This window comes from Triturus cristatus, chromosome 7 (genome assembly GCF_964204655.1).
Source record: "Triturus cristatus chromosome 7, aTriCri1.1, whole genome shotgun sequence".
Taxonomy (NCBI): Eukaryota; Metazoa; Chordata; class Amphibia; order Caudata; family Salamandridae; genus Triturus; species Triturus cristatus.
The window spans coordinates 149,466,154-149,493,171 of NC_140590.1; the positions used below are offsets into that span (position 1 = coordinate 149,466,154).

Consider the following 27,018-nt stretch of genomic DNA (forward strand, 5'->3'; position numbering starts at 1 on the left):
GGGAGCTTGTGGGGTTCTGGTTCTCCTCCGTACTTTCTCCGGCAACATCTATTGTGCTTCACTGTTGTTTGGCATTTGTTTGTCTTTTTTTTCCCTACTTTTATGGTGATTGTTCCTGCCTAATGCGTGTGAATTGCAGGCCTGTAGCTGGTTTTTGCTGGTTTTTGTATCGCGCTTGGCCTCATCGCAGCTTTTTTTGCATCCGTGTTTCATGAATTTATGCAGCGTGAGGTTGATTTTAACGCGGTCAGTTGATGCGTTATCTGGAGATTATCGCATGGTACCGCCGTGTTGTGAATACTTGGTTAACATGGCGTAAATTTCCCGCGATAGACTGCGATGTTGAAGGTTGCGTTAAGTAACTTTTGCGATGGTTATCACACGTTCTTGAGAATATGCCCCAGAGTTTGCTGTGACAAATCATTGCAAGGACAGGGGACCAATGAGACTAAATCAAATTGGTGCATGGGTTAACTAAATTTCCAACAGATGGTGCCTGTTCTGAATCTTTTTAAAATAGAGCACTCCAACGAGTTTCTGCCCAATGTTAGATATGGCTCCATTCCAGGCATATTTACAATTCCCGCATAATCCCCGTCTGCCAATTTTTGAGATAACAATATACTCTGTCCTACACCCTTTCCCATAGAATTTGTCTTTTACTCACAAGTTATCCGTTCCCACAATCTCTGCTGGTCTGGAAAATGGTTCGCCTCTTCCAAGAGACTCAAGACTGGAGGACATAAAATAGGAAAGCCAGGAAATCTTTAAACCGTAGTCACAGAGCAAACAGAATAATATTGCGGTTGAGCGCTGCAAACTGGTTACACCATATGGAGCACCACATTAAAAGGGGTACCGTCTTGATATAATGTTCTAAATAGCTTGCACCTAGCTCTTCATGAATGATGGTATTAGAGGTATGGGGGGTACCCCCAACAACTGTTGAAAAAAGTTTGGTTTTCCTATATGTTTCCTATATTTGTAAACAACTAATATCTATGTGACCCCAAATGCTACAACCACAGTACATCACACGGATGTATTTACAAAAAAATCCGCCATCCATTTACCACCGATGTTAGATGATAAATTTACCTGAACTCCGACAATCTGTAAAAACCAATATTTTCTGATATGCAAGCAGGGTTCTTAAGCTCCAGATTCGTCAAAAGTCCCTAGAACTCGATTTTTGTACAGCCACATTTCATATAAAAACATTTACTATGATTGCTTTCTAGGTCAACACTGTGCATGAAGTCCACAAAGGCTTCAATTCGTCTTTTCAAGCCATTAGGGGTTCTTGAAATATGGAATGTGGGGGTCTATTCCAGTGCCTAATTTGTTAAAAAGTAAGTGCAGGGGCTCTCATCAGGTGGCCACTGCAGCTTGCACCACACATTGCCCATGCCATGCTGCCAAGGATAGTAACGTCACAACTACTAACTATCACAGTCCACAAGTGTGATAATTCGGACTATTTCAGGCCCCTAAAGCTATGGCTTGAGCTGCAGGTAATAGTCATTTTTAGTTTACATTGAATTACTAATTAAATGTTGTTATGGTCATCTCTAAATTAACCAGACAGCATCCTTGTGGCCGACTGTCACAAGCAGCTGTGTTGACAATTAAGTGGCGGTGACGAGCACTGGAAACCACCGGCTCAAATTAAGCACTGGTCTATTCTTAACTATGAACAAGTCCATCACCCTTTCAACAAGCTGTTTATTCAAATCATTTACATATAAAGAAAACAGGATAGAGTTCAAGATACATCCCTGACGTACACCCCTAGATAATGCGATTGGGCTGGTGCACTCTCCATTCTCTCTGAACGTCACCGCAGCAGACACATCTGTATGTGATGCTCTCAGGAATTCCGTAAATCCTTATCTAATCCCTTGGCCAAGAGAAAAGTCACCAGCCTTGATCTGTTTATGCTGTCAAAGGCAGATGACAAATCCATAAATAAAAAGTATATAGGGAGGAATTTTGCATAGGCATATTTATTGATTACCAACTAAAGATTCAGGCAGTGTTCTAAAGTACCAACGTCTTCCCTGAACCCATACTGACCCTCAGTCTGGATGTTTCGATTCCACGGTCCTGGCCATTATTAAATCCATAGCGACACACCCTATTACTTTAATCCAAAAATGAAATAGGGTGATAGCACAGTAGGTCATCCTAGTTGCCCCTTTTTTTTTTTTAATAAGGTCTAATGTGGCTGTTTTGCAGGGTGCCACAGATTTTGCTATAATGCTCTACCCATGGATCAGGGGAAGTGTTTGCTGACAGCCTCAGGATGTGTTGCCTGAAGTTATAATTGAGCTAGGCATTTTGCAGAAGTCACTTACATCTCTATAACTGACACAAAACAACCAAGACTTCCCAACCCTCCATCTGCAACTCTTACTTCCTTTTTTACATGCATTTCTATAGTCAGTTCTACATTGGGCAATTAGAAGTCTATCCTTGGGTGCTCTTTTTAAGGCTTTTTGGAGTGGCCGCTTTGCAGCTCTACTTGTCTCATCAAACCACACCATAGGCTCCTGGTTAGATGTTTTATTAGGTCTCATAAGGAGGTCCAGAATTTCCACACCCAGCCTATTGGCATCTGCTGGAGTTATGTCTAATGACAGCTAAGCAAAAGGTACAAATTGTCTCTAATTAGCTATTGGAGTAAATGTGCAACACCTGCCCCCTTCTACTAGCGGTCTGCCAGTATCCTTAGTTTTCATCTTGACCTGATCATCTATTTTGACAAATGTTCTCTCTTTTAGCGTAATCAGGGTCACAGTCAGGGGGTTATGGTCAAAATAGTTATTAAAAATGACAGATGGTCTTAAAATACAGTGACTAAGTGATCTTGAAACAAAAACATAATCTATGGTTCAGGCTCCCCTATGTCCCACAAACATAGGGAGCATTGAATCCCCAATGTTGCAAGATTCAGGGCATTATATAAAATGCTAAATAATTAATTAAACCAGGAAATTGTACATTTGCTGAGATGAATCGTCTTTCCTAATACTTTTATACTGTTTTTAATGTTTTTTTAACTCTCACCTTTGGCTTTTTTATTGCATATACTCATGATGTATTTCTGAACTTTTATGATTAACTCAAATTAATTAAATAAAGTAAATTGAATTGAAATTGACTTGATTTAATTAATGATTTCCCACTAGTGTCCTAATTAGTAGGGCAAAAATTTTCATTAAAACAAATAAAGGTATTAACATAGGAGCACAGGGTTCCCAACTTGGCAATAAAATCACCCCCTACAAAGAGCTGATATATTTCCCTTTGATCAATATTCAAATTATGTACATCCTCAATAAAGAGAATAGGATACGATATTTCAGATTATCAATACAAGAACATGATCATTACTATACACAGGCTTTCATCAAGCTATTAACTGGGAATTCCATTATAGTGCAAGATAATGTCGTTTTAAACCAGCAGGCTAGTCCTTCTTTAGCTCTGCCAGAAGATGAAACAATATCAGCTGGGGTAAAACACGCAAAGCCATCCCTAAATATATTCTCAATAGTCCACGTTTCTTGTAAAAAGATAATGTCAAAAACTCTGGAAAACTCTAGCAAGTTTTATATCCTTTAGTTTGGTTAGAAGCTCTACCTCAGTCCAGCTGACTATTTTAATCTTAGCCAATTGGTTAAGCCCTTTTGGACCTGACAAAGATGCCAATGGCTCAACAGACTTCATAATAAAGGTCTCTTTAAGATCTGAATTGCAGTCATCATCCCCTAAATCTGCTAGAGCCTACATTCTATTTAGGGTATAATTTCTACACAAATAGGTGGTTTAGCAATGGGTGAATGCATTGTGCTAGGCTTGAAAATCCAATCAGGCGGATACATTTTAGGTCTCATGTATCTATAAAGATAGCCTGGCAGCTTGACTTCAAATCAAATATCTTTATTCGATTGTAGTCTTTACAATCATAAAAGTTCATGTCACAGTTATACAATCATAAACCAAATTTCACAGATAAACAATTAAAAAAGTTCATATCACAGACATACAATCATGAGCAAGATTTCACAAATAAACAATAAAAAGGATAAATCCTCCAGTTCCGTTTTTGGACAGCAAAGTTATGAGACAAGATAAATTACGAAATTATTATAAAACCAGAACAGCAGACAAATTGAACCAGTTAAAAATATAAATAAGTATGCAAGATTAAAAGTAAAGGAGAAGTACAATATTAAAAGCAGCATAATTATCCCTCCATACTATTCCTGAAAATAATGGCTAGTTTCAAGAAGCTGCATATATATAAAGTGCAGTCACTATTTAGGAGTTGAAGGTAATAAGAGCTGGTTTAATCTGTGTAAAATTCAACTTTTTTTAAACAAGGCTTCAGATATAACTTCCGCGGTACTGTATAATAAGGACAAATAAATAAAAAGTGCACCAAGTCTTGCGGAGACTTCCCGTCGCAGCCGCAAGCAGGAAGCACTTGACCTCGTTGTGCCCCTTTCGGAGTTGCCAACAGGAGGTGAAATAGATCAAAGCGGAACCTTGTCAATAAAAAGCGTTCAAAGCCGGACATAGGCCATGTTAGATACGGTTCCATACTTAGGCTTGTTTGGAGTAAAACGTGTTTCCTGACGCTAGCTTTCAACAATTCGCCCTCCTCCCGGGCAAAATACCTAGTGGACGAAAATGATTTTTTCACAAAGGTAACATCAGCTCTAGTTATAATCTCTGGGGCTGAGAACAAGTCAGGCCGTCCCAATTCCTTGAGACGGTCATTTATATACCTCAACCATGGTACCTTGAACCTGCCGTCCCAAGTTAAGGCTTCTTTTAATATATTATGTGTGAGAGGTATATCTTTGTTTAGCCAGGAGGTCAGCCAGCATAACAGGGGGCTTGCTGCTAATCTATCACTGAGAAAAGGTACACCTAGCTCCTCATGCACCGAGAAGTTTCCAGTTCCCCTTGGCAGCCTCAAAACCTTCTTTAGAAAATTATTTTCTGCAATCTCCAGGGCTTGCGTTTGACTGTAGCCCCAGAGCTCGCTGCCATAACAGGCAATGGCGACGCTCTTAGCTTGATAAAGTTTAAGTAAAGCAGCCACCGGGCTATTACCCATTTTTCTAGCAAACCCGAGTATGGCTGCATTAGAGCGTGTTACCTCGCCCTTCTTTTTTACAACAGCTGGGCCCCAGGTTAATTTTGTATCAAGTAGAACCCCAAGGTATGAGAAGGTTTTAGAGTTTGGAATTTTTTCCCCATTTATGGAAAACTAATTAGGCTTTCGTGACCCTTGGCCTATTTTCATCACATATGACTTTGAGTTATTAATACTCAAGCCTCGAGAACTCATAAAATCATGAAATGAGTTTAAAAGTAACTGAAGGCCATTTGCCGTCCTGGAAATAAGGACGGCGTCGTCCGCGTATAGCAGAACCGGGACGCCTTTTCGGCCGACGTAGGGGTAATCAGCTCCTGTTTTTATCAGGTAATCCTCTAGCTCATTAATATATAAATTGAACAAAAATGGTGCTAGGATACACCCTTGACGGACTCCCCGGTTGATTCTAATGTCACTTGTTACTTTCAGATCTTGGGTGTAACGGACATTAGCTCTAGTATCTGAGTGCAAGTCAGCCAAAACGTAAATTAGATTCTGCTCAACGCCCATCTTTAACATGATGTCCCACAGTTTACCTCTATCAACACAATCCAAGGCGGACGATAGGTCCATAAAAGCCATGTGAATGGTTCCCTGCCGGGCCAGAGTGTATTTGCCTACAATCAGGTATAGATTCAGGCATTGAGTTATTGTAGAATGACCAGGTCTGAAACCATATTGTATAGAGGATATGACTTTGTTCTCTGATGCCCATGTTGTTAACCTATTCAGGATTACGCCACCTACCACTTTAGCTACAGAATTAATTAACGATATTGGCCTGTAGCATAGTGGACTACTACGGTCGCCCTTCTTGAATACAGGGACTATGGTTGATTGTCCCCAAGACTTTGGGCATCCAGAGATTACAGCTGCATTTATCACCTTTGTGAGAACAGGTGCCCATACCGAAATACAAGATTTAAAAAGATCCGGTGGCAAGCCATCTGGACCTGGAGCCTTATTTCCAGTTAAACCTTGGATAGCCTTTTCTATTTCATTGTCAGAAAAAGATAAAAAGTTCTCCTTTGTTGTTAAAAGATCATATGCTGTCTGTTGATCATCACTTTTAAAAATTACACTAAAATGAGTAACCCAATCTTTCTCTGGAATGTTTGTACCTAGTGCAGTATCACCCGGGTTATCAAACATAGGTTTGTTTATAATTTCCCAGAATTTGCTACTGTTACCCAAAACTGAGGGATCAAGTAAAGACTCCCAGGTATAGGCTTTTATTTCCTTTTTCCGTTTAACAAGAGTTTTTTTATATATCATACGGAGATTTTTAATATTACCTGGGTCTCTGGGTTTATTTTTTAACGCCTTTCTTAAGTTTTTACTTGCCGAGGAACATGCATTATCAAACCATTTAGGATTGTTTTTAACCTGCCCCTTCACTGGAACTGATAACAGCGACCCTACTGTTGTCACTATACCTTCAAAAGTAACTAGTATTTGCTCTGGGGGCAAACATGTTGATACACAATCCATTAGATCCCTGCCACATGTTTTGTTAATTTCTTTATAGAAATTTTCTTGATTTACCAGATGCCATTTCAAGCGACGTTTTCCATTGGTGCATTTTAATATGCCCACATCTTCACAGTGCTTTCGCTGTTCAAATACACCCCCACTCAATTTAATGGAAAGTGGGTTATGATCGCTGTGGATGTTTGTTTGAATCGTAAAATTAGAGGCCTGATTGGCAAGATCGGCAGATAGTAATATGTGATCTATGAATGACCCAGGACCAGAGCCTTTGAATGTTGGGACATCGTAGACTTTTGTCTCAGGGACCAGTGACATAGCTACAAGCAAGTTATTTTCATTTAGCAAGTCATTTAGATATGACCCTTGCCTAGTGTGACGAAAGTGGAATCCATCCATGCTATTACACCCCAGGACACCCATAGGGGTGTCTCGGGGGTTACCGCAGGGATGAACATTAAAATCTCCTACAATTAAAACGTTACACGGCAATGTACCTGGACCATCTTTCAACAGCTCATTCAATGATAGTATATTACACTCCCCTTCGTCAATTATAGCATTATAAAAATTAACTAGAGTTAGAGCATGTTTACCTCGCTTCAGTACAAGCAATTGGATATTACAATTTACAGTTTTAAGGCTAGTTATATCACATAAAAGAGCCAAATTAACAAAAAAAGCAAGACCCCCCTTTGCTCTGCCACTAGCTGAGGGGGCTGCTGGCTTAAGGAAGCTTTGATATCCTTCAATGAAGGCATTATTTCCTTCCATCCAAGTCTCTTGGAGGCATATAATTGCAATTTTTTTAACAAAGGCGAGCCAGGTTGGATCACTTATTTTATCAGCCAGGCCTGCTACGTTCCAAGAGACTAAATTCATATTACAAACAACAACATTCTCAGTATCGGGTGCAGCCTCGATGACAATGGGAACTAATGTTCGATCGGGTTGTTCAACATTAATAGCTCCCGCAGTTTCTGCTGCAATGGGTTCTAAATCTATATGAATTGGATGAATATTAAAAGCTTCTAACTGATAATGCATTGTACTAATGTGCTCAAAGCCATCAAATTCAGGGCTAGCTAAAAACGGATCTGTGACTATTTCTGTAGGGTCATTACTATCTAAATTAATAAGAGAAGGGGAAAGGTTCTCGACATGGACAAGGTTACTAGGTTTAAAATCGATAGACATAGATGTGGCTGGTAAATCGTACAGTCAGTCAACACCCTCCAAACCATTACGCTCATAGAGGGCGTTGAACCTATTTGAGATAGGAACAATATATTGGATGTTAGGATATGTCGATCGGGGAGTATTATGATTATTATGTAATCCATTTAAGTCCTCCCAATTCTCAGGATGAAATGTTGAGAAATTAGCTTTACTGGACTTCCTAATATATCATTTCTAAAATGACTTCGATCCTTTATAGTAAAGGGTTCATAATTCCTCAGGATTGCACCATTATAATTTGAATTATGCATAGTATAATTTGCCTCGTCCTCAATATTAGGATATATATTGCTATGATTTCTTGATGGGTAGAAATAGCTTAAATCCTTAGTGCGAATTAAGCTGTGGATCAGATTGTCCTTCCAACTAGTAATATGCCTTACCGCTCGATTGTCATTAAAAGTAACAATAATACAGTCACCCTCGGTTGATTTAAATCTATGGCCCACCCAATCGACCCTCCTAACGTTTGTGATCTTACCATTGATGTGACGAGGGAGTGGCCTATGGCTGGTTAACCAATGACTAACTTTGTTCTTCAAATCACCATATCTCTCCGTCTTACCCATTTCTAATTGCGGTACACCTATCATCACTATGGTGTAAAATTGGGATTCAGGGGGGAGATTAATGTGAATGGGTTTCTTATTTTGTTGGGGCTGCGTGTACTTTTGCGCTGGTCGTGTATTATGAGTTGATGGTACTGTGAGGGTAGGCCTATCAGGCTCAACCTGAACGTCAGGTGGTATGGAAGATGTACCTTCCGTGGCCCATTCACTTTCATCACTACCGGACGAGAGTCCCATCATGGTAGTAGGCATAGCCGGAGAGATTAAAGCAGTATTACATATACTTATATGTTGATTAGGGTTAATCTGGGCTTTAGCATTCAATAGCATGGAGGATTTTAAGTTATGACCCATGATGTCTAAGTTATCTGTCTGAGTGAGGGTATTAGTACGTTTAGGCAAATTGGTAAAATCCTTAGGTTGAAATTTATCAAAATTCATTAAGGTTTGTTCTATACTAGATATTTTCTCATTTATAGGCTGAAAAAGGGATTTGATAATCTGTTCCAATCTCGATAAATATGATTTATCAATTACACACACCTCATCAGTCTGTGTTGTCTCATTTATAGCAACTTTGCTATTCTTGAACGGATTTTCATTAGGCAAAATTACCGCTTGCTCTACGGCTGTTGTAGTTATATTAGAGGTACTGGATGTTGGTTTAGCCAATCTAAAGTTTAACCATACATCTTTAGCTGAAGATTTATGTTTGCCTATAGGTTTATATGTCTTCCTCATAATCGATTTTGGTTTTGTTTTTTTCCTTCCATAGCGCAGACTCTTTAGTTTTGGGGAAGGAGATTTATCTGCATCTATGGTGTTAATTAAAAGGGAGCTTTCTGCAAGTACAACCCCTGGGGGAGTCAATGACTTGTTTCCTAGATGTAATGCACATGGAATAGCCCCACCAGTAGAAGCAGATTGGGGGCGGCCTTCAATACTGGTCGGTAGAATGAGAGGGACTGGAGACGTGTTTCTTCTGCAGCTATTACCATTAGGCAATCCCGAGAAGGACTGCAGTAATAACGAATCCTCTGCACTATTAATAGACTCCACAGTGTTATTCTGCACTGAAGTGTGCATAGACAGGTTAGGAAAACACAAATTAGGAGTAAGTGAGAGGCGTCTCTCCGTGTTTTGAATTGCATCGGCGACCACTCCAATGGTTTTTTGCAACATTAGGTCTATGGCTGTAAGAGATGGTAGTGGTGTTACTGGCACAGACTTATTTCTCGTAGTTGATCTAGTCGCCATAGTGGTCTTTCTAGACTTGGTCATTTCAAACTAGATATTCAACTATTTAGATAAACATAGGATACAGGTTCCGGGATGATACAGATTAGAGTTTCCAAGACACACAAATCTGCCCAATGGCATTTGAGTCTCACGATGATATCACCTTACAGCGATGGCACCCGGATGCAAGTTGTTAGGGGGGTTGCCCGTCCCGTCTCCTTCAGTCCCCTGAGGGCCACAGAGGTCCCGCCCTTTGCCCGGGCTTCGCCCGGCGGCGCCCGCGCGCGTCCCGCGACGTGGGGGAAGACCTCTCAGATTTAAACGCCTCCTGGCGCGAAATGGGTTTCCCCGATGACGGCTTCCTGCCGCAAGGGATCGTGGGTACTGTAGTTCCTCCCTCACTGCGGCCGCGCTACTGGGAGAGGGCGCGGCAGTGGGGAGAGACCTTCGGCGGGACCAGGATTAGCGACACAAGCACCAGCCAGGTAGGATTCGTGTGTTTGTACAGCAAAGCGCCCGCTCTGCTGGGGAAGACCTCTCAGATTTAAACGCCTCCTGGCGCGAAATGGGTTTCCCCGATGACGGCTTCCTGCCGCAAGGGATCGTGGGTACTGTAGTTCCTCCCTCACTGCGGCCGCGCTACTGGGAGAGGGCGCGGCAGCGGGGAGAGACCTTCGGCGGGACCAGGATTAGCGACACAAGCACCAGCCAGGTAGGATTCGTGTGTTTGTACAGCAAAGCGCCCGCTCTGCCGGGGAAGACCTCTCAGATTTAAACGCCTCCTGGCGCGAAATGGGTTTCCCCGATGACGGCTTCCTGCCGCAAGGGATCGTGGGTACTGTAGTTCCTCCCTCACTGCGGCCGCGCTACTGGGAGAGGGCGCGGCAGCGGGGAGAGACCTTCGGCGGGACCAGGATTAGCGACACCAGCACCAGCCAGGTAGGATTCGTGTGTTTGTACAGCAAAGCGCCCGCTCTGCCGGGGAAGACCTCTCAGATTTAAACGCCTCCTGGCGCGAAATGGGTTTCCCCGATGACTGCTTCCTGCCGCAAGGGATCGTGGGTACTGTAGTTCCTCCCTCACTGCGGCCGCGCTACTGGGAGAGGGCGCGGCAGCGGGGAGAGACCTTCGGCGGGACCAGGATTAGTGACACAAGCACCAGCCAGGTAGGATTCGTGTGTTTGTACAGCAAGCGCCAGCTTGACTTTAATCTGGCTAGTGGAATATTTTCACTAAAAGACAGGCAGCTGGTGGTGGGAGATGGAGCTGTGGTGATGGGATATGGGAGCTGTGGTGATGGGAGATGGAAGCTGTGGTGCAACCAACCTGTCCTGTTCTAACCCACACGGTGGTCTTTTGCGCGTCATTGGTCCTGAATAGGGCTTCTTGCTGATCAAGGGCCAACTTGTCCATACTAACTGCACTATTTGTCCTACCCACTACTGAACTCCCTCTTGCTGCTGGTGATGTTACTGGGTGTATAATCAGCAATGCCTACAATAGGCACAATGATTCTATGACCTTTATGCACAGTAAATCTAACAAAGTTTTGTAGTCCTTAACAGGCACAATATCATGTTCAGTTTCCCTGCCATTGGTTTCCTCATCGTCTGACTTCTGAGTGGGTTCGGCCCCTTTGACAGATTTTCTTGTGCTTAAGGGTCGAACCCTGGTCCTTTGGAGAGGGCAGTGAAGAACCCCCTAAATCAAAACAAGCAGAGGATGGTTTGAAGGACAGGGTGCAGCGCAGATGGGATCCTAGTCTAAGGGAGCTGGGGTTCTCTCATGCCAGGCAGGTCATTGTTAAAGGATAGACGTATTTCAGCAACCACAATATTTTTTAGATAACACCCACAGCTCTAGCAAAAAAAACATCTATGATTGTATTTTTTGGGTCTTAGCCGCATGTTCCAGCTACTTTCTGCCTGTCCATATTCCCCACAGCCACTTGAAAAAGGGGTGGCCAAGACAGGTCTCTTTTGGTATCTGATGGGCTCAGATGTGCCCATCTGGGCCCTGTCTCCCCCGGGGCACATCAATCAATCAATCAATCAGGTTTTTGCAGAGTGCACCACTCACCTGTTAGGATCCCAAGACACTGAGCGCGGGTGTGGTCAGCTCCATTGGGGTCATTCAAAGAGCCAGGTTTTGAGGTCAGCCTTTGCCGGAGGTGAAGGGGGAAGTCATTCCAGTCTTGGCTGCGAGGCTGTAGAAAGACCTTCCACCTGCTCTTGTCCTGTAGAAGCGTGGGATGGTGGCTAGGGGGTGGTCGGCTGAGTGTAGGTTTCTCTTGGGTGGTATGGAAGGAGATGCGGCTGTTAAGGTATTGTGGTCCAGTGTTGTGAAGGGACTTGTAGGTGTGCGTGAGCAGCATGAAAGTTATTTTTCTGTCAACAGGGAGCAAGTGGATGTCACAGAGGTGTTGGGTGATGTGGTTGTGCTGTGGAATATCGAGGATTGGTTCGGCTGTGGTGTTCTGGACAGTCTGGAGTTTGCAGGGGAGTTTTTAGTTGGTTCCGGCATTGAGGGTGTTGTCATAGTCCAGTCTGCTGGTGATGAGTGTGGGAGTGACTCTGTTCCTGAAGTCGGGGGATCGACTTGAATGTCTTGCATAGTATGCAGAGGGTGTTGAAGCATGCGGAGGAAATGGCGTTGATCTGGCAATTCATGGTGAGTGTTGAGTGTAGTATGATGCCGAGGTTACGTGCATGGTCCGTTGGGGTGGGTGGATTTCTGAGGGCAGGGGGCCATCAGGTGTTGTCCTATGCAAAGGAGATGGTGCCGAGGATGAGGACTTCTGTTTTCTCCGAGTTGAGTTTCAGGTTGCTGCTCTTCATCCAGGTTGCAACGGCTTTCATCATTTCTTGGAAGTTGTGCCTGGTGATGTCAGGTTCCTTGGTGAGGATGAGTTGTCTGTCATCGGTGTAGGAGCCCGTGGTTTCTGATGATGGTAGCGAGGGGAGCCATGTAGATGTTGAAGAGGGTGGGTCTGAGGGAGGATCCTTGGGGTACTCTGCATCTGATCCCTGTCAGTTCTGAGAGGAAGGGCAGGAGTCTTATTCTCTGTGTTCTGCCTTTTAGGATTGATCATAGTCAGTCTTGGGCCTTTTCTTGGATGCCGGCGTTGTGGAGTCTTGTGACTAGTGTGCGGTGGGAGATGGTGTCGAAGGCTGCTGGTAGGTTCAGGAGATTGCTTCCTGCGGTGATGGCAACTGTCGTAGTTGGGGGTGGAGTGCAGGTGAGGTGCTGTTTGTAGACTTTGTTCCAGATTCGGCGTGGGAGGAGGCACACATGCTTGTGTGCGGTGGGTTTAGTAAAGGTAAAATGGAGGCAGTGGTGGTCAGCCCAGAGCAGTTCTGTGGTGTTCCCGGGTGCATCCTGGAGTGCGGGTGTACTGAACATGCTATATAGCTCTGGTGTCCCCATCTTCTCTCCTCCTCTCCTCCTCACTGGGCAGGAATTATAGGCCTTGTAGTCCTCAGGCCCCCAGGACACCAGACCGACAGTAAATATCCTGCGCTACGGGAGCACTGAACACGCTATATAGAACTGCTGATGGTGGTCCCACCTCCTCTACTACTCTCCTCTATTACTCTCCTCTTTACTGGGCAGGGGGTATGGGCCCTGTATTTCTCAACCCCTCCACACCCCCAGGGTGCTAGAAAGTTGGTAAATATCACATTCTGGTATTGAAAATGCTGTTACTGCAGTGCCAAACCAAAGTTGAAGGGCAATCTCCAATCAGAGTGCATAGGTTAAACATTCCCAAATGTTGCAGAATCGGCTAATTTCTTGCATTCCTTTCAGCAATAGCTGCAAGTCATCCTTTGCATCTCAGTGTGCAGCTCAAATTATGCCCGGGTTCCTTGTGAGGTTTAACGACAACAATAGGTGAATAATACTGATTTAATTATGTTTGACTTTCAGACAATACAAAGTGTGTTTTTTTTAAAGTTGTTTAATCGCTAAAGACATCAACAAGCATTGGGTAAGCGACAAAGCCAACCATTCTCGCTTTAACATCACCACTATTGGCTTTGACAGTGGCAGAAGTTTCTAAAATGTGCTAGCATTGGCAAATCCAGTAGTGGTGACTGCCACTCATGAAAGTACCGAAAAAAGTTTTCTACACTTTCAGGATGTTGCTGAGTTGTGCTGTCATGTGTTACACAGCTTAGCCAGCATCTTAAAAATATAAAAAAGAAACTATACTTTAAAGCTTAGAAAATAATGATTTGATAATTTGATACTGATAATGATGGCTGGTCTCCACTTTTGTTTTTCCTTATTCCTGCAGATTTCAAAAGTATTGGGGATTGGTAAAGCCAATAGAGATGACCATCATGGAGAGGGAGAGGGGCAGCGGATGTGGGAAAGAAGACAGGAAGCATGGTCAGCCAACACAACACCCCAGACACTCTGAGACAATTTCTTATAGACTGTTAAACAGCCCGAACCCCTCAGCATGTAGAAGGTTGCCATTTTATATACATAGGAATACATCGGTCTGCATCTCTGAAATAGTCCATCACTAGTTACCATGTGTGTATCCAGACTTCCTAATTCTAACATCAGCACCACCAGAAGGTGGAAGAAGGTGACTTTTTCTGATACAGCAGTGGCAGCTCCTCCGCAATGATTTTATTTTTTGTTTGCCATCTTGTGCATGGAGCGGAGGGGCATGGGATGGGAAGGAGGATGAGGATTGCTTGTGCACTACCTAGTCCCCAAGTGCCCATGGGGCCGATTTGCAAGAAACTGTCACATCTGTACAGATGCGTCAGTTTTCCTGCGCCTCCATGCGAAACCCTTGCACTACCATAGATGCGCAGTATTTACAATACGGTGCACGATGGTGCAAGGATTGACAGATGCATCAGAAATTCTGACGCATCTGTTGGTGCAAAAGTCACACATTGCACGCACTACACAACTCCAGAAATGCACGGGGAGGCCTATTCCCAATACACTGCGTCACTCCTAACACCTGCTCCTAGCAGGCGTAGGGTTTTGACTCAGTGACGTTCTAGAAGTGGCGCAGTGAAATCCCGTCTACACGGCTTTCCTGCATGGGAATGCCCACCCTGCATACATTATACCTGACACAGGTATAATGCGGCGCAGGGCTTTGCAAGGTGACACATCTGCCTAGATCCGTCACATTGTAAATTGGCTGCAACGTGGCACATTGTTTACGCTGAATCACAAAAAGTGACGCAATGGCAGCACAAAAGTGACGCAAGGGGTTTGTGAATCTGCTCCCATGTGTGTTTGGCCGGCCATCTCAGGCAGACCAAAACACACATGTGCACTTAGGCTTCTGCATTGAGCAGCCGGGCTGGAGAAACCCCCACAGACTCCCTGGTCTGAGCAGGGTGTCTTTTCCACCTGCTCAGACCAATCCTTCCACTACTCTGCAGCACAGGGATTGGCTGGGAGTCTGTCCCGGGGCTGCTGCGAGCCAGGAAATGGTCAGCAGGAGCAACGCGATGTGGGATGTGGCTAGCTGCGTCAGATACCTTTTTTACATTATTATTAATCCCCCCTCGCTCGCTCTACCCCCACCCGCCTCATCACCCTTTGTTAAAAGCAGCTGCTACTGTGATACAGAGTTCAAGATGACTGGGGAGGCGTTGAAGGAAAAGATTCAGTCCCTCAGGCATCTCATGATGAAGACATCCCCAAAGCCTCTGGCAGCAGGTGACTGATAAGTTTAGTACTATGTCAGTCTTCGCCTGCAAGATCAAGGACATTAAAAACAGGTGTACTGAGTCAAGCAGATGGTACTCGGGCAAAGTGAAACACTATCATGAAATCCTAGTCATTGGAGAGTGCTCATCTCTCCTCCAAACTCCACTTGAGAGTCTGCTGGGAGACAGTCTATTTTATCAGGAACCTCATCAGTATTTGGGCATTGTAGGTATCATTCGAAGAGTATAAACTGTAGGGATCAATCATATACTACATGGCCATATCATGTAGATGCAACATCACAAGTCACCTGTAGGAAAGTAGGATCTGCTTTCATGGTGACCCCCACTTTTTGCATGGTGTTATGCTTTTCATGACTAGTCTGACTGGGATCATGCTGATCAGGACCCCAGTCTCTGTGATTTCTCCCCTTAATTGGTTATGTTGAGTACTTGGGTACATCCCAGTTTGGATACTGGCATACTGTTATAAGTCGCTAGTGTGTGGTATAGCGGTAACCAGGGCATAGGTACACCAGGGGTTCCCCATGGGCTGAAGCACGTATTATGCCACCCATGGGAGACCACTCAAATTGTAACTACAGGCCTGCCATTTCACCCTGTGTAAGCTGGTGCTAGCACCAGTTTCGACAGATATAGGTTCCCTGTAACTGAGGTCACTACACTTAAAACCTATAAGTCAACCCTATGGCAGGCCTTTACAATCCTAAAGGCAGGGTGCTCAGTTCTTAGTGGGAGGGTTCCCCTGCATGAGTAGGACACCCCTATAACTTACGGAGTCCATTCTACTGGGTTATAAGTGAGTCAGCCATATAACAAATAGAGGGGCCATGGGTCATTACGCAATGACCATCTCTAAACTGTCCGTAACAAACCCGGTCATGTTTGGTATCAAACAAGTTGGAATCGTACCGTATGATTCCATGCACTGTAAAGCTCTTCCGGGAGGCCATTAGTGCTGCCAATACCAGTCTTCCAGAACTGGACAGCAAGCCAGGACTGCTGCCGACCGAGATGTTTCTGCCCTCCTGCTGCTGAGCCAAGCTCTTCAGAGGAAGACAGAACAAAAGATATCCTGTCACATGGAGGTGTGACAACCTCCCAGACAGGGTTTAGTGTATTTGAGCAGGGTGGGAGTGCTTGACAGAGCCACTAAGTCTGCTTGAGGGGTACATTTGGTGCCTTCGTCCAGTTCAAACCAGCTCAGGGGTGAAACTGGACAAAGGGCATTGGAGTATCCTCCCCACTGTCAAGCCCCTGCTCTGGGAGGGAACCCTGAATAGTCCCAACCCTTTCCACACGGGACTTAAGGGCTTACCTGTGGGTGGGTCCTTTGATTCGTTGTGGGACAAGATTCAGATCAAGATACAACTTCATCTTGGACCGTCTGGGCACTTTAGAATTCGCTGGACTTCGCTCTGGGCACCAAGGCTGCAACTGGGAAGACTCGTGCTGCTCCTGGTCTCTTCGCCCTGCTCGTCTGCTGCAACGCAAGTGCCTGTGCTCCATACAGGAAACTTCCAAAGCCTGTGGAGATCCAAGACACCCGAAGGACTCTCCCTTGAAATGAAGGATTCACTTCCCTGCATCTGCAGGCGCTGCAACAAAGTTAACTGGTCTGCTGCTCCTGGGCTGCTATGGATTCAGAAAGGCTCAGAAATACAAGTGGTGGTTCGTCAACTTCCTCAAGGCCTGCACTGTCTTCTCACCGAGTTTGAGGCCAGTATCCCTCGTTTGTGCTGCAGGAATTGAACCCCTGGGCTGCATCTTTGGTGTGCTACTTGAGGTCCTCTTGTGACTCCTGTGCATCTGGCCTGTGGGTTCCCATGAGGGTCTTCTTTGACTTTAGTGGGCTTACCTGATTGTGTGTGGCCTACTATGACTCCCCTGCTTGTGGTGAGTCCCTTGGACCTTGCTGGTCCTGACACTGCACCTTTTTCACTTTCCACATTGTTTGAGGTTGCCAATGCTTGTTGGTGCTCCCGACAGACAGGACCCCTCTACTCTCGACATCCGACATGGGGCAGCTCATGAACAGGTCCTTGTCTTCCTCAGCGTCACCTGGTCCACGCAGCTGCAGCTCCAAGGTCACTGTCCTCTCTCCTACAACACCCAACATCAATGGGCATTCGTTTTCCGTGCCTCCTGGTCACACCTGAGTGGCATAGACTCTGTCCCCTCTGCTTACAGGTACTTCTTATCTTAAATCCACCTTTGGGTTCCACCAGACACTTTCACCTTCTCCAGCAGCGTCATCTTCCTGAAGTCCTCCATGGAGTTTGACAGCGGTTTCCGATGCCAGTTCACATCTATGCACCCGGCTTCGGTTGTGTAGGTATACTGCTTCCTAGGGTATCCATGAGTGGGATGGCTCTCCAACCTTCTTTCTTACACTGGGTTTCTTCAGGGTCCACTGGGAAGGGTCCTTCTTCTTTAAAATTGCAACCATGAATTACCCGTTGACTTGAATTGAATTGAGCATGAGGTCATGTTCCCACTCTCCACACAGCCTCCGTGGGGTACCTGGTAACTTACCTCAGGTGGTTCTTTGGCCCCCAGCATTTCTACGTCCTCTGGGTACAGTTTTGACTTGAGTTGTGATACGCATCCCACTATTTTACTATATGCTTTGCCCCCCCCCCCCGCGACCACTGTGTATTCATGCTACTTACCTGTTTTATTGCAAAGTATTGTGTGCATTGTGTATATCTCTGAGTAGCAGATATTTGCATGTGTTAGTGAGTATCTTATAATAAATACACATTTTTATAAATACACTGTGTGGTTCTATTTCACTTAATCTATACCAATAAGATTATGTTCTGGTAAAACAAGCTGCTCTACACTCCTTCTGGACTAAGCCTGGAGGCTGCTCTCCACAGCTACTACTTGGAGAGGTTTCTGAGGTTGTCTAAGACCACTAAAATCACCATACGGATTGTCTGGATTAGTGCAGGTTGCTACACTTACATAAGTGAGCCCCACATAATAAGCCAGCCTCCTACAGCACCTATTATTAGTTGAGCAAGATCACCCTGGGGCCAACTTCCTCCACACTACAACCTTCTCAGTGAATTTTCCATACATTGTGGTGTGTGGTGCAGAGTATATTTTGGCAATGATGTGTACCACATATTTTACCTAAGTCCAGTCTCTTGCTAGCTATCATATGCATAAACGGGCATGTGGTAAAATATTGGAATTGGGGAAATATGGGCGCAACTTTGAATATGAAAAATGGCTGTCTTAACAGTTATAAGCAGCATGTTTAAAACGTACATGTATGTGAGTTATATATCACACAGTGATCAAAGCAGACAAAACCAAGGATCATTAATAATATGTAAGCATGAGGGGGTGAGGGCATGTCATATTTTGTGAGCAGAGTGAAAGGATCAATGAGAAAATCCGCTTTGTGCAGGAGGAGATTATGTAATGTGCGGGATGCAGAAGTGGTAGGAATGTGGCTGGGACAGGAGTACAGTGACTGAGGTGACATGGCACCCCTTGTTAGTCATCCAAACGTGCAGATTACCTACTGATTTGAGGAATTTCAGGATTTTCAGGAGTAGACTTGTTACTGTATAGGCAAATGGTTAACTTTACCTGTCCCATTAATGTGTCTGATTTAAATTAATGTGACAGGATACAAGGATGTAAACAAATGTGAGTAAAAACCAGGGATGATACCATGATGGAACATCAATACAATATGCATTATGTATTGAGACCACAGTGTAAAATGGCGGTAGGTCTCTACAATAGCTAAACTGTAATCAAAAACACCTCCTTTTGCAAATGAGAATAAGTAGTAGGAGGAAGGGACTTCCACCAGCCAGGCTTTAGCACTCACAAAGGCTGTCAGACTCAACAAAGCCATACAAGTCCCTGCACAATTAAAATTTCAATTATTTAAAGTACTTAGAATATAAATGAAACTTCGTTTTAAACATTTCTTTACATAAAAATCCCACCTATAGTAAGAAAAATAATATATTACATAATAATAATTATTAAAATTAGTATATAAAATGTCTATATGTTCTTGTAATTATTTTTTAATAAAGACTAATGGTAAATAATTTTAAATTAAAAAGGGTTATAAAAATATTTTAAAATAAAAATAGGTTTTATTTTTTGATTTTTTTAAATATTAAATTAACTACATTTATATTTTAACCATTTCAAATAGTTTAATTTAACATTAGGGTCTATGAGGTTTTATGTTTAGCCCCTACCTCCATTATTTTCTGTGGAAGGGTGTTTCAGTATCAGTGGTTGGCCATATGTGTGTGCTGACTTAGTACTGCTCCTTTTTAGATCTAATCCCTTTACATTCATAGGTTTAAGCCCCTCCCCCACCCCATTTCAGGGAAGGGAGACATATATCTTTCCACTCGTAAATGGTGAATAGCTCAAAGTAGTAAAGTTCCTCAAAAGTGAAAGAGTATACTTGCACATTTTTTTTCTGACAGTAAGTTTACCTTTGTGAATATGGCCCAAAAACATCCGTGCAAAATGTTATTTACTATTACATAGTACTTTGGGTTGTTGTGTGAGTTAAAAGTTTGTAGTGATGATGATGTTTTTGATGACGTCAGACAAGTGTTAATATGCCTTGAAGTGTGGTAACACTCGGATTTCACCTAATGTGTTCTATCAGTCCATAATGTACATTTCTGTGAGGGGGGGGGGGGGTGCTGAAGTACTCATCAAGAAGCTATCTCCAGAGCACCTGGTGTAGTTACACGGTGTAATGTCTTCAGCTTTTCCTCTGCATCATGGAATCACAGTTGACACTTTAATCTTGGCACAGCAATATGTGAATGTGAGGCTTGTGTGACAAACCACCTATACATCTGGCTATCGGTACACTAGCTCTGCGGCTCTAGGACAACCAGCGGAAAGGTATGTAGAACCTATGTTCATTCGCACATTGCATGAAATCATGTTTTGACTGCAGGAATGCAAGTGCTGGGACACTAAGTTCATCAAGACACACATACTCTGTCTGAGGAGCTATAGAAAAGCAGGCAGGGATATGTTGTGCATGAGGCTCAGCGAGTTTTGGTATGCACCAGTAGGAACTAATGCTTCCAATAAATGTCTTTTATTGTTAAAGGCATCGCATTCTGTATATATATTCAACATAAGATACATCTGTGGTACCTGGTGCTCTTGTCCCTGGACTTACCAGTTGGTGGTTGGTGATATTCAGGTGTTACCTACTGGTCTTCAAGGCAGTGATACGCATTGGTTTTTTGTGCAAAATGTTTGTTTTCATACTTTTGTTTGGGTGTAATTTTGATGATTTACCATTTGTTTTGAGGTGGATGATTCTTCCAAGGTATTTCCTCCCATTTCTAACATGCCCAAATTACTTGCAAAGGGTGAAATTACTGTTTTAGCAACATGTCAATTTAACATTATTGTTATACGTTGTAAAATATACCCAGAAACAGGTGCTTCAATTTTTTTGCGGAAAAACAGCCAAAACACTGCATAATACTGCTCCAGACTATTCATAATGAGGGCCTATGTCTTCTCTATATTGTTGTGTCCATATACATGCTGCATGTGAAGACCACAGCAAGTAATTTACAGGTCTTATCATGGAGATGCTCATGAAATGTAGCAACAGAATGAATTGCCTGAGTAGAACACTTAGCAGTCTGTCTCTTCATATATATGGCAAACATACATTTTAGAGGGTTGAGCATGAGTATTAGATGTGAGCATCACCACTAAACAATATGTCACCAATCTGTGAAACACCAAGTACTAGTGAAAAATATTAAGAATACAGGCTTTATAATTTAAGAGATACAAATTGGAAACATAATATAAAATAGATAGATAGATAGATAGATTATGTACATGTCAGTTTTTTAAAAGTGAGAAATTGGGTTGTTTGATTGAGTGGTGTGTGAATCCTGTTCAAGCAACAGCCCCAGTCCCTCAGGTTGAGCCACATAAGTCACTAAATTAGCCAGTGCTTAATTCTCTGGTAGCTTTGCACAAAGCAGTCTGTGTTAGAGGCATACAAACAGTAATAAAGTGAAAACATGACACAAGAAACTCCTGTGCCAATTTTGATAAATAGTCAATTTGAATAAATTATTTGACACCAAAACAACATAAATCTAATAATTTAAGATAAAAAGTAGCATTGAAAGATCAAAGCACTAACAGCGGACATCTAGTAGCGCAAGAATGGTTCAAAGTCGAAAAATATGGCCGACTGCAGTGGACCACGAGACAAATAGAAAAAGTGGAGGGGCCCGGTCGGTGCTTACCTTCGGATTTACAAGAAATTTGAAGGAAAATTCTCGAAGAAGGGAAAGGTCAGAGGAGCAAGGCGGCAGGTGGTGTCCGAGAAGGAGGTGTCATCGTCTGGGAGACCCTGGAGGAATTTGGGGTGAAGATTTCCATATTTTCGAAGTCAAAAATCTGAAGTGGGACAAAGATGGCCAGGACTGGAGGGGAACCTACTGAGGGTATAGGACGTATTCAGGCTGGGTTCAGGTGCAGGTTCAAGATGGTTGGAGCCTTTTCTGTCCCTAAGCTCTGATCCGGAGGCCAGCCAACTAGCTTTTTGTGTCACTCTGGCAGCCCTGGGTTCAAGCAGTGGAACAGGGCTAAGCAGGCCTCTGAGACTGCACAGCATGCTCAAGGCAGCAAAGCAGTCCTTTGAGGTGCAGCAAATCAGTCTTGGGTAACACATAGCAGGCCACAGCAGCAGGCAATCCTCAAACTCCTTCCGCAGGTCCAGAAGGTCAACTGAATACTAGGTCTGAGGGTCCTATTCGAAGTAGGAGACGTTTCTAGAGAATTCCCTTTGAAGTTTCTGAATTTTCCTGCTTGCCCTGCCCTGGATCCAACCTGTCTGCACAAACAATGCAGCAGTGACAAGTCCTTTGTGTGAAGACAGTGTACAACCTATTCAGTTGCAAGTTGAACTATGCCCAGCTCCACCCCATCCCATCCTGTCAGTTGATGGCCTATCGAGGCACACCTAATCCCTCTTTTGTGTAGCTGCCTGGAGGAATAAACAAAGTCCAACTGCCCTCTACACCCAGTCATGTGACCCAGTAACAGGTTGCAGGCACCAAATAGGGCAGGAAAATTGCACTTTTCTGAAAGTGCAGTTTTCAAAATTGTAACTTAAAATCTGACTTTATATTTAAAGGGGATTTTTAATTTCAATTTACAGTCACCAAACATGAAATGGTTCCTGTTCCCAATCAAACATTAGCACATATTAAATGTAAATAGGCAAACCAATATTATCCTTTGGGAGAGGAAGGCCTCACAGTAGTGAAAAACAAATACTCGGACATTGAAAAACTTAAAAAATACATGCCCAACATTTTAATTACAATGTACCCTGCGCTATGCAATACCCAGTTCCTACCTCAGGGGTGACTTATATAGCATAAAAGGAGAGTTTAAGGCTTGGAAAGGGGTTGATATTTCAAAATCGAATTGAAAGTTTAAAACTGCATTCAGGCTGCAATAGCCGTCCTTAGACAATTTTTAAGCAACTACTTAAGTGGGTGGCACTAAGTGCTGCGGGCCCACTAGCAGTTTTTAATTTACAGGCCCTGGTTATATGGCATACCACTCTACAAGGGACTTATAAGTAAATAAAATATGCCAATCAGATGTAAGCCAATTTTATCATGTTCAAAGGAAGGAGAGCACAAGCACTCCAGCACTGATTTGCAGTGGTAAACTGCACAGAGCCCTAAGGCCAACACAAATTAATTCTGCAAAAATAGGAGGGTTGAAGGCAAAATGTCAGGGGGTGACCATAGAAATCCAACATGAACCCCCCTAAAGCCACAAGCCAGAGGAGACTAAGTAATACCTTGATGGGCTTTCCTGCTTAGGTGATAAAACCTGGAAAATGGCCCTTTACGTCGGAGGCCTTTGCCTGGTCAATCTCCTTCTGAATTCAGTTGGAACCCTGGGTTTACACTCACCTGAGTTCTATGGTTTCTCTGCTGTTCTTTCAAAGTTAAGGAACAAATGTTAATAGAAAAATACATTAAATATTGAATTACTGAGGGAAACTGAATTAATGATTTGATTTCTCTTCCTGTAATGAAATGTGACTTCTATATTGTACATACATTGAGAATGTTGAACACCACAGGGGAGGCGATGGATCCTTGACAAACTCTGCTTATTACTTATAGCTACTAGGGCTGGTAGATGCTATTTGGCTCACGCTTCATGTGGAGAAGTCTGATGAAAATCAGGCAATCAAGGGGCTGCTGAATCCCAAGCACAATATGATAGTAATAAAAACTTGATGGACTATGTGCTGAAAGCTTCCGACAGCTTCACTGTCTGTGATGAGGATGTTGTTGCAACTCCCAAGCTACTCAATCTCTGGATTCACAGCCATTTGGAAGTCATTTTGCATTGATCTTGTCTAGACCCTGGATGATATGTTGTATGTGTACTTAGATAGCGCCAGGGGTAGCACCAATGTCCTGAACAGAAGAAGAGAGCCCATGCACACATCTGGCCATTTTGCTAATATTTCCACCGAATGGTAGGGTGGGTGATATACCAGGACTGTGGCACGGTCTAGAATGTCTTTCTCTTCTACTGCAGGAATCTATCCAGTTTTCTGGAAAGACCTTTGTGTGAATAAGGCTTTCTCTATTTTGTAAACTGGCATGAGTGCTTCTCAATTGAGGGATTTCAGGAGGAGCACGTTCTTCATGAGTGACTGAGGGAATTTTGGACTTCAAGGAGAACAGTGTTATCTGTGGCTGAGGATTTCAAAGGAAGCACACTGTCTTTTTGAGTGTTTATGTTGAGAGCTGAACCAGGTCTCTGACATCCACAAATGACGATGCCTTGAATGTGGGCATGTGAGTGTGTCGTGTGGAGAGCTGGGTGGAATGGCATTGGTTTGCCTGGTGCTGTCAATGTGCTGTCTAACCTTAAAAGTAATGAATAGTGGGCAGCAAAGGTAATTCTACACATTTCTAAGATACAATGGATCATAAATAATTGGTGCTCGTTTCTAGCGCCCTAATAGCGGTTGTCAAAATACTGCTTGGTTACAGCGTGATGTTAGAAATAAATAAATACATTTAAAACAAATAAATGAAGAAAAAACGAAATGAGCAAAGTTGCAGAAGGGGAAATGAATGAGAGAAGTATAATCCAGTGAACGACCGGGTTTAAAGATTGGGAAAGGGGCAAAAAGCTAGTATAAAGGAAACGAGGTGAAAGGGAAAGAATGAGTGATCAAATAAACTAACTAGAAAGAGTGAAAATAAAGTAGAAAAGCATTTCAAATAAAACAGCACACAATATCAAAATAGAGAAGTAAAATAAAAGGTGGAAGATAGAAACGAAAGTGAGTTTAGAAACAAGGTCAAAAGAGAAAACGGAAGTAATTTAAGTTAGACATGGAATAAAAAATTGAAAGACTCAAAAAAGGAACTTGAGAGCCGGCACTGATGGACTGAAAGAGAAGGCAGACAAGCAGGCATTTGGAGCATGGTGACACCGAGAGAGAGAAAGTAAAAATGAAAGGGAGACAGAGAGATACAGAGACACGTCGAGATAGTGAGACACAGCAAGTGACAGCGAGGGTTATTGTGAGTGAAACAACGTATTCTTATGATAAGAGGAGAAAGAGAGATGCTTAAAATATATGGGAGTGGGATAATGGAAAGAAGAAAACAGTAAAAGGGAAGCCTCGGAGTCAATAATGAAGTTTCCATGGTGGGGGGGGGGGGATCTCCTTCAAGAGAGAGGACGAGTACAAGTGTCCTTAGAATGTGGATCACAAACGTGTGAGGGGGGCACTGAGTCCTCTACGAACACTCACTCCTGGTGACATTACAGGGCCCTGATACCTCCAGGCACAGCAGAACAAGGGCCTCCTTTTCAGCCCTCTCAATAGAAGGCTTCATTCCTGGGTTCTAGGGTTGTATCCTTTACACAGTTCGCCCCTACATATCACCCATCACAGGTAGGACTGATCATTTTTAGTGTTTTAATGGTGTATATTTTGTTACACAGATGCCCCCAAGAACACCACCGCGGCTGCATATTCTCCTCATCAAAGCATTAAAGAAGGGGACACCGTGACATTATCGTGTTCTAGTCGAGGAAACCCCGAAGCGAAGACCTATCGCTGGTTCGAGGGTCCACAGAAGACCCCCACTCTGGGCTCCAGGTCAACTTTCACCCTGAAGAACATCAGCTGGGACAGCGGACCCTACATCTGCACCGCGACCAATGGCGTGGGGACGGGAGAGTCCCCACCGCTGCATCTAAACATTCAACGTGAGTTACACCAACACTACACAGCACTGCAGGAAAGGTCTGTTCACATGGTTTGACACCAGAAAAAGTGAAAAACCTGCCCAAATAATGAGTCATTAAGTATAAAGCTTCCACGGATTGCATCTTGTTTAACGTCTAACTGTAAGCGTTGGAATCTGAAAGTCATTTTTATTTTCATATCAACTCCTTTTAGTCCCGCATACTGTTAAAGTTTGACCTTGCAAATCCAGTTGACTACTCTGCTTTCATTCTCTGCTCACAGAATTGAAAAAACCCTCAAGCAATCTCAGCTACCATGTTTGCATTTTTGCTGTTGTTTTTTTTTTAAACATTGATGTAGGTATTCTTGCAATATTGTGATTGGACTTGCATAATTTTAGGCGTGGGATTTTCTGAGTCTGAGTCTGAATGCACAGTACCTAAACAGATATTTGAGAATTGAAATCCGCCAAACCTACCAAAAGGTTGGCTCTCACAATCATGGGATGCAAACAATGGTTGGTTTGGGGGCCTTTGAAGAAGAAATGGATCTTGAACATGAGCCACTCTATAAATTAGTTGTTGACTAATGCACAGGTGATGCACATTGTAAATTACACAGCTGTACATTAACAGAATACTGCACTTTGATTGGCTTCTAGAGTTCAATAATGTACTAGAATGCTCACCTAGCTCACAGAATGTGCCTGCACTGGGACACGTACTGCTGGAGAATGATTTACTACCTAGAAGGCTGAATATTTATGCATGAGATTGTTTCTAATCTCCGCAATACACGTTTCTGAAAGAAAATGGTCCCCACAAATTACTTTCTATTTCTTTGTCTTAGATATTTAAATTTGGTCGGAGTCTTAACATTCTTTTGTCTAAGAGTTTTCATTGTATTTGAAACTAGCAGCTTCGTTGTTCTGTTTGATTTACATGACACTTTTAAAAAATGTTTTCATTATCTCACTTTGAAAACCGTCTTTTATAAGGCATGCAGAGCAATGATTATATAGACCATATATATTTTGTAACTTGTATAGTTTCCCTAAAGGTAAGTCACAATACAAATTATTTTGACACTGTTGAAAGCTGGAGTCCCCGTCCCGCACCACTGTCACCAAGTGCGAGACCCAGGACTCCCCACTCAATGTTGGGCCAAGTAAGGACACCGTTTGAAATAGCCATTAGTAGCTTGGCACGAGCAGCCAGGCCTATATCCAAGGCACGAGTGTACAGTATGTGCAACCACGCCCACTGCAACCCACTGGTGACACCACAAATGGACTACACA

At 43.3% G+C, this 27,018-nt stretch overlaps 1 protein-coding gene across 2 annotated transcripts in view; it reads left to right on the top strand.

Annotated features, from left to right (window-relative positions):
• Positions 1 to 27,018, top strand: part of LOC146809072 (B-cell receptor CD22-like) — a 417,204-nt gene that overhangs the window by 239,981 nt on the left and 150,205 nt on the right. For both annotated transcript variants that reach the window (XM_085615878.1, XM_085615879.1), the window contains one exon: positions 25,473 to 25,739. In XM_085615878.1, coding sequence (XP_085472004.1) covers positions 25,473 to 25,739 — 267 coding nt within the window. The remainder of the gene's footprint in view (positions 1 to 25,472; positions 25,740 to 27,018) is intronic.